This window comes from Chiloscyllium plagiosum, chromosome 10, assembly GCF_004010195.1.
Source record: "Chiloscyllium plagiosum isolate BGI_BamShark_2017 chromosome 10, ASM401019v2, whole genome shotgun sequence".
Classification (NCBI taxonomy): Eukaryota; Metazoa; Chordata; class Chondrichthyes; order Orectolobiformes; family Hemiscylliidae; genus Chiloscyllium; species Chiloscyllium plagiosum.
The window spans coordinates 16,022,485-16,031,243 of NC_057719.1; the positions used below are offsets into that span (position 1 = coordinate 16,022,485).

At 40.1% G+C, this 8,759-nt stretch overlaps 1 protein-coding gene across 1 annotated transcript in view; it reads left to right on the top strand.

The window, feature by feature from the left end:
- The window catches only part of LOC122553954 (cation channel sperm-associated protein subunit beta-like), a 76,256-nt gene extending 69,871 nt beyond the window's left edge, over positions 1–6,385 (top strand). The window contains exon 7 of the mRNA XM_043698460.1: positions 5,717–6,385. Coding sequence (XP_043554395.1) covers positions 5,717–5,914 — 198 coding nt within the window. The 3' untranslated portion in view covers positions 5,915–6,385. The remainder of the gene's footprint in view (positions 1–5,716) is intronic.
- Positions 6,386–8,759: the final 2,374 nt, after the last annotated feature.

Consider the following 8,759-nt stretch of genomic DNA (forward strand, 5'->3'; position numbering starts at 1 on the left):
ATGTAAATGACAAAAAGTAGAGGGCCCAGCACCGATCCTTGTGGCACTCCACTGGTCACAGGCCTCCAGTCTGAAAAACAACCCTCCACCACCACCCTCTGTCTTCTACCTTTGAGCCAGTTCTGTATTCAAGTGGCTAGTTCTTCCTGTATTCCATGAGATCTAACCTTGCTAATCCTATAAATCTTTGTAAAGGCAAGATCTTCCATCCATTCCTTAAAATGTCACACACATCAGTTGGATTGGAAATAGGCACAGGGTCTCCAGTATTGGGAATCTATCCTATTACAGAGTAAAATGTCTGTTACAACTTGTGCAAAGAGACATACTTGCTTACAAAAGAGTTCATGCAGGTCTTACCTAGAGATATATACAGGAATCATGGAGTTAGGACTTCTGACTCAACTGCATCATAGATCTGTTCCTGGAGTTTAAATGCCATAAGGTTTCTTGTGCACGCTGGGGAATTAACTTCTTGCTCAAATTCTCAACAGTTCTCTACCTTGTTGGGCCAATGCCAGTGTTATGGTAGTGTTGTTCAAAATCTACCCAAATTAGCATGGCAATAGTGCCACACAAAGTGATTGAGGGTATCGTCAACATGAGCTGTTTGTTCTGATCAAGAGGGAAATTATTTTTCTACCATGTGGTCTCACACTATGCATATTAATTTCACAAAAAATCTGTAATATTCAAAAAAGTACCATTTCTTAAAAGGCTGAAGTCTTTAAATACAATGGAGGCATCAAAACACACCATAGCATCATTCGAGCCATTCAGCATGGAAACAGACCCTTTAGCCCATTTTACCCTCACTGACCAGACATCCCAATCTGACCTCGTCCCATTTATCAGCATTTGCCATCACCTTTCCTATTCATATACCCATCCAGAAATCTTTTAAATGTTGTAATTGTACCTACCCTCCCCATCTACCTCTGGCAGCTCATTCCATACATGCATCATGCTCTTTGTGAAAAAGTTTCACTTTAAACCTATATCCTTTAGTTTTGGACTTGCCTACCTTATGAAAAAGACATTGGTTATATACACCATTTATGCCCCTCATGATTTTCTAAACTTCTATGACATCATGCCTCAGGCTCAGACATTCCAGGAAAAAAAGCCCCAACCTATTCAGCCTCTCCCTATATCTCAAGCTCTCCAGTCCAGGTAAAATTCTTGTAAATCTTTTCTGTACCCTCTCAGGATTAACAATATCCTTCCTATAGCAGGGTATCCAGAATTATACACAGTATTCCAAATGTGGCCTCACCAATGTCCTGCACAGTCGCAACATGATATCCAAATCTCCAAACTCCTATACTCAAATAGTTTGCCAAATGCCTTCCTCCTACCTGTGTCTCCACTTTCAAAGTACTATGTGAAATAACTCATCGAAGGCCTGTATCCCATCACCAAATCACTATTTACATGGGCATAGTACATGGCATTGACCCAGCTAGCAGAGAGACGGTTGCTAGAGTGAGCAGAACTTCTGACACGCCTGTTTAGATTCGTTAGACAGGACTCACTGATTGTATCAGGTTAACAGGACCAACCAGAGAGCTCATATTCTCTGAAATCCACCTGGTTGACATCATTCCTATCACTGCTGTGCACCTGCACCCCAATGACAAATCAATGCTTTTCTTGTGAAATATGTATTCCGAACTTTAAGAATTTTATGTAACCACTTTATTAGGAGACTCAGTCACTGAGAAAGTGGCATGAAAGTTGGTTTCTATGTTCAGCTTGTCAGAATCTTGTGCTAGATTCTGCACTTATAGTGAAAATTTCTTAGTTTCAAATAACAATTATTGTTTGTCATAAGTAATAAATAAAATGGAAAATGCCACAGCCAGTCAGACAAAATCTAAGAAGAGAAAGAAAGTTAACCTTTGAGGTCAGGACCTTTCATCAGACCTGCAGAATGATAGAAATACAATAGAGTTTTGAACAAGTGGAAGAGGTGGGGATGGCAGTGGGTGAGGAGGGAACAATAAAAAAAGTGAAGCTACCTGACATGTTGGATGGCAGAGAGATCAAATAATATGATATTTCATGGTACAAAAGCCAAAATGGGTGGTAATGGGTAAAGAAACCTAACAAAATCTTGATGAGGCATGAGTAACTGAATAGCAGTCATCCTCATGAAAAGTGAAGAAATAAAGAAACAAAAAGAGAAAAAATGTAACCACCTATTATTTGTCAGCTTTCACATTGAAAGTATTTCAGAGCACCACTTAAAATAGTGATAAGCATTTATACCAAGTTCATAAATGCACATATGCATTAAATTTGACACAGAATAGATAGTGGGGTCGAAAAGTGTGGCACTGGAAAAGCACAGTGGTCAGGCAGCATCCGAGGAGCAGGAAACTCGACGTTTCAGGCATAAGCCCTTCATTAGGAATGTGGAGGGGGTGAAGTGGGCTGAGAGATAAATGGGGATTAGTGGGCTGTGGTGAAGGTAGCTTGGAAGGCGATAGTTATATGCAGTTCAGGGTGATGGTGATAGGTCAGAGCTGAGGAGGGTGGAGCAGATAAGTGAGAAGGAAGATAGACAGTTGGGACAGTCCAAGAGGGTGGTGCCAAGTTGGAGGGTTGGATCTGGGATGAGGTGGGGGGAGGGGAGATGAGGAAACTGGTGACGTCGATGTTGATGCCATATGCTTGGAGGGTTCCAGGGTGGAAGATGAGGCATTCTTCCTCCACTAGTGTCTGGTGGCTAGGAGTTTGCAGTGCAGGAGTCTCAGGACATGAATGTCCTTGGCAGAGTGGGAGGGGGTGTTGAAGTGGTCAGCCACAGGGCAGAGGGGCTGTTTGGTGCATGTTTGCCAGAGATATTCTTTGAAATATTCTGCAAGTTGGCAGAAAGGATGTAGAGAAGACCACATCGAGAGCAACGGACACATTAGATGAGGTGATTGGATGTGCAAGACAATTTCTGTTGGATGTGGAACCATCCTTTGAGGCCTTGGATGGAGGTGATTGGTTGAACTGGTCCTCACCCTCAACAACTTCTCCTTCGAATCCTCCCACTTCCTTCAGACCAAAGGGGTAGCTATAGGCAGCTGCATGGGCCCCAGCAATGCCTGCCTCTTCGTCAGATATATGGAACAGTCTATCTTCCATAGTTACACTGGCACTATTCCCCACCTTTTCCTCCACCACATTGATGACTGTATCAGCGCCATCCCATGCTCCCACGAAGTTGAACAGTTCATCAACTTCACGAACATCTTCCACCCCTGACTTCAACTTCACCTGGACCATCTCAGACACCTCCCTCCCTTTCCTGGACCTCTCCATCTCTATTTCCAGCAATCGACTCAACACGGACAGCTACTTCAAACCCACCAACTCCCACAGCTACCTTACTCACCTCCTCCCACCCCCCACGCCTGTAAAAATGCTATCCCTTACTCCCAAATCCTCTGCCTCTGCTGTATCTTTTCCCAGAAGGAGCAATTCCACTCCAGAACAGCCCATGTGGCCTCCTACTTCAAGGACTGTAATTTCCCCTTCCATGTGGTCAACAATGTCCTCCAGTGCATCTCCTCCACTTCCCACACCTCTGCACTTGAACCCCACCTCTCCAACTGCAAAATGGATAGAACCTCCCTGGCCCTCACCTTCCACCCCACCAATCTCCGGATACAACGCATCATCCTCTGCCATTACCGCCACCTACAGTCAGACCCCACCACCAGAGATTTACTTCCTTCCCAACCCCTGTCAGCATTCTGCAGAGACCATTCTCTCCGCGACTCTCTCGTTAGGTCCACGCCCCCCACCAACCCACCCTTCACTTCCAGCACCTTCCCTTGCCACTGCAAGAGGTGCAAAACCTGTGCCCACACCTCCCCCCTCACCTCTGTCCTCAGCCCCAAGGAACCTTCCACATCCAGCAGAGATTTTCCTGCTCATCCAAACACTTCATCCACTGTGTCTGTTGCTCTCAATGTGGTATCTTCTACATTCGGGAGACAAGATGTCATTTGCGGAATGGTTTAGAGAACATCTCTGGGACATGCACCAAACAATCCATTGCCCTGTGGCCAACCATTTCAACTCCCCTCCCACTCTGCCAAGGATATGTAAGTCCTGGGCCTCCTCCACCACCAAATCGTAGCCTAAAGGAAGAATGCCGCATCTTCCACCTTGGCACCCTCCAATCACACAACATCAACATCAATTTCACCAGTTTACTCATCTCCCCTCCCTCCACCTCATCCCAGATCCAATCCTCCAACTCGGCACTGCCCTTTTTAACTGTCCCACCTGTTCATCTTCCTTCCCACCTATCGCTCCATCCTCCACTGTGACCTATCACCATCACCCCCAACTGCATCTACCTATCGCCTTCCAAGCTACCTTCGCCCCAGCCCCACCCCTCCCTCCTATTTATCTCTCAGCTCACTTCACCCCCCTACATTCCTGATGAAAGGCTTATTCCCTAAACCTCAACTCTCCTACTCCTCGGATGCTGCCTGACCAGCTGCGCTTTTCCAGCGCCACACTTTTTGACTCTAATCTCCAGCATCTGCAATCCTCACTTTCTCCATAAAATAGATAGGTGCAACTTAAAATCCACTTAAATTTCAAAATGCCTCCAGTCAGATGAATTAGCAGTACTTGCTTTAGTTAATTTATTTACGTTTTCTGGGACATATTTATAGGAGACTAAAATGTGGTTGGAATATTTGGGATGCAGCGTAAAATTTGTTTCCCAGAAAACAGGTAGCATACTACTTATGAAGCCTGCACAGTGTTCTTCAGGAATATAAATAGAGAAAAGAGCCTTGTGGGTCATGCAGTAGTACCTGCCTTCAAGAAGTTATTATAACTCTGCGTAGTTGCAACTGAAGTATTTCATGTACAATTTTCTCACAGAATAATTCTGTTCAAACGCATTTACTTCCTCTAAGTTCTATAAGGAAAATGTAGAAAGTATGGAGCTAAAGCAGATAAAACAGAGTAAAGTAGGGGCATCTCTAGTCAATAATTACCATAATACAATAGGCTTCAAGATGAGGATTAAGAAAGAAGCATATGTTAAGGACATAGACAATAGTGGATCTTAGCTGAAAATGTGTTGCTGGAAAAGCGCAGCAGGTCAGGCAGCATCCAAGGAACAGGAGAATCGACGTTTCGGGCATAAGCCCTTCTTCAGGATCTTAGGAGAGAAGGCAAAAGTAGTAATTGGGAAAGCAAAGAGCAACTATGAAATTAAATTATGATGAAACATAAAGCAAAATAATAAAATCCTTTGTACTTATATCGATAAATAAAGGAAGACCACAATGGATATTGAACAATTAAAGGATAAACACAAAAGTAACAATGGCAAAATCACAGAAATATTAAATAATTATTTCACTTTGGTGTTTACCAAGGAGATTGAAAAAGTGAATATGACATTAAATGTGTGGTGATGAATGAGATAAATGAATCTGAAACATCAAAACAACGAATGAATAAACTAAAGTGAAACTCTATTCTGAGGGAATAGTTAATATTAAGGAAGATTGAGAGAATTTATAGAACAACATTAATACCTTGCAGAATAAAATAATAAAGTAGAATGTTTCCATTATCTGGTTAGATAGTTTATATTTTCAGTTTAAGTAGATGTTATTTCAAATTTAATTATGCAAACTGCATAAATATTGGTAATTATTTAACATGATACTATGTTTGCTTTTCACAGATCTATGTTGCTGATCCACCAATGGCATATCCATTCCATTACTTGGTCAGCATGATAACTGCCATTAGTCTGGGAGCATTTATTATGTTTTATTTCATTTTGCAAAACTATTGGAATAACTTTGCCATCAGAAACCCATGCTGGAAGTTTAAGATAGGTCCATTACCAGGGAAAAAAGTGTTAAAAAGCAAAAAATAAATCTAAAAGTAAAACCATGCATATTACTGAATTTTCTTTGCGTTGTTAACTGGTGCAGAATGAATTGTGTGTAGGTATCTAAATTTGGAAAAGCTTTTCAGTGCCACTAGGTTTGAACTCCATCCTCACTTGAAGATCAAATTGATTGGCACCTGAAAGCAACAACTTTCAATTAACCTACAGTCATGATTACAAAGTAAGAAGCACACCAACTTCTTGTTATTTGCTCATTTCCATGATCTCTGCATCTAGCTGGTACAAGTCCTGTTGTTTGTTGACTATAAACATCATTCAGGACTAAAATACTTAAGTAGCTAGCACTATAAATGTTAAATATATGTAAAAGAGAGCTTTTTTGAGATTGATTCAAGTAGCATCTATATGTTTAATTCAGTCAACATTTTGGAATTTTTGTTTGACAACTGGCTGTACTACCTAGTTGAATTGCACTTGCACCAAGTGGACTAAAAATAAAAGCAGATTGATGCCTGTTTTTGTTTGGATGATTTATACTTAATGTCTTAAGTGTAATCAGATTTACAAAGCAAATTGTATAAATACCATAGTAATTCAATATGTCTTTTACATCAACAGAGCATCATAAAGCATTTCATAAACAATAAAGTGCAGTCACTGTTGTAGGAAGTACAGCTGTCTTTTTTTTATACAGCCAAGTTCTACAAACAAAAAACTGTTTTGCTTCTTTTGTGATGTTGATTGAAGGATAAATACTAGTCAGGTCAATGGGAAAATACCCCATCACTGAAAAAGTGCCTGGAAATTATGACATCAACCTGAGAGGGCAGACAGAGCATTAATTTAACATCTCACCTGAAAAATAGCATCTCTGACAGTATAGCAAACTTACAGTAGTGCTGGAGTATCTACCTAGATTATTGTATTCTAGTCCTCAAATAGATCTCAACCCACAGTCTTCTGGCACCTATAAAGTTGCATGAAAATGACCTGAAAGCATAATATTGTCACCAAGCCCTCCCCATAAAATTGGAATTTGCAATAGTTATATTGATTAATAAAAATTCAATCACAACACTATCTAAGTAGGTTGCAAAATGAGATCTACTAAAAGTATTTGGAGTTTTATTTCCAGTAAGTGACATGAATGAAGCTGAAATGAGATGAGATTATAAAACATATGATCCACTAAAAAAGTAGTATGAATTAGAAATAACAAATATTGGAGTACGTTGCAAGATGTTTTAATAAAGCTGTAATGTACCTTTCTCAAACCATATAAAATACTTCCAATATTATAAGCAGTATCATTCTCCATTGTGCTTGAGCATTCCTACTCTTCAATGTATACATTTCCAGGAATCGCAAATTCTTTTCAATCTTCTATCTAATTAAGGCAATTCATATGACTCATAGAAAGATAAAGCTTACTAGCTTTTCTTACTCTCTGGTCTTGAATCTATTCTCTGAACTAGAAGTCATGTTCAGGAATTTGATACTCATATGTTTTCTTTCACAACTTGGTTCCTACTGATCAAAATATTGCAATGTAAGGCAAGTAGTATGTGTCCAGAGCTGAAAATGTGTTGCTGGAAAAGCGCAGCAGGTCAGGCAGCATCCAAGGAGCAGGAGAATCAACGTCGATTCTCCTGCTCCTTGGATGCTGCCTGACCTGCTGCGCTTTTTCAGCAACACATTTTCAGCTCTGATCTCCAGCATCTGCAGTCCTCACTTTCTCCTAGTATGTGTCCATAACTGGTTTAATTACTCTTTAGACAAGCAACAAAACTGGTTATCAATTACGGCACAGTGTAGAGCTAAGCCAAATTAATTTAATCTGCAAAGCATCATGCATTCACAGAGAAGACAAACAGCTCTTTGGAAATATCATGGGTTCATGGAAAAAAAATGGCAAAAAAGAAACAACACTCCTGCAGGTCAAGGGTACAAGTTCAGACAATCCTTTCAATTTCTTATCAGTAAGGATGGATTGCTGTGAGTTTCAAATTGATGAAAGGTATTCAGACCAGATTTCAGGTTCAGATGCGAAGCAGTTAGGAAAACCGATATTTAAACTTTATCAGGTTTCACAAATATTTCACTGAGGGAGAGAGAGAACTTGGTTTAGCTTTAAAATCATCTTGTCATGATGCAGGGAGAGCTATTTTCTGTTGAACGTCCCTTCAACAACTTATTCCTCAGATTTGTGAAAATACACAGAAATCTGATCCAAGAGGCTTATGCTAGACAATGAGTAGTAGAGATCCAAGGCTTTATCAAGTCTGTTTAGACTGAAATTAAGCCATTAAATTGATCTCTTATCTCTTTTTAAAAGCCTCTTGCTCCCAAAATTATTTGCTTTCCCAGTAACCAGCAAATAATCACTGTCCTCTTTGATCTTATGACTTCTAATTTCCAAGGAAACACATGACAAAGCCTCTTCAACCAGAAATATGCAAACAGTTCCGTAGTTCAGTTTCTCGAAGTCTATATTTATTTATGTTTTTCCAGCAAGCGGCATGCAAAAAGATAACTGTTAAAGGCCTTGTGAAATTAGAATACTTAAGCCAGCACCTTTGAGCGTCCGAGAAGAAGAATAATTAAGCTTAAGTTGCTCCACTTACAGTTTTTACCCTCTTTGGTCTCAAAGTTAATGTTCACTTAGTTATATCATTATAAGCTACTAATTAATGAGAAATTTGTTTTGAGAATGACTGAACAATTCTCATTTCTCTTGGGTTTAATTTAATCCATAGTAAATCCGAAAAAGAACAACTGTACTGGGAATAATTGACTGATGAAAATTCAAAGGTTTTCTTTGGAAGTTGGGAAGAGAACGTAGAACATTGAACAGTACAGTACAGAACGG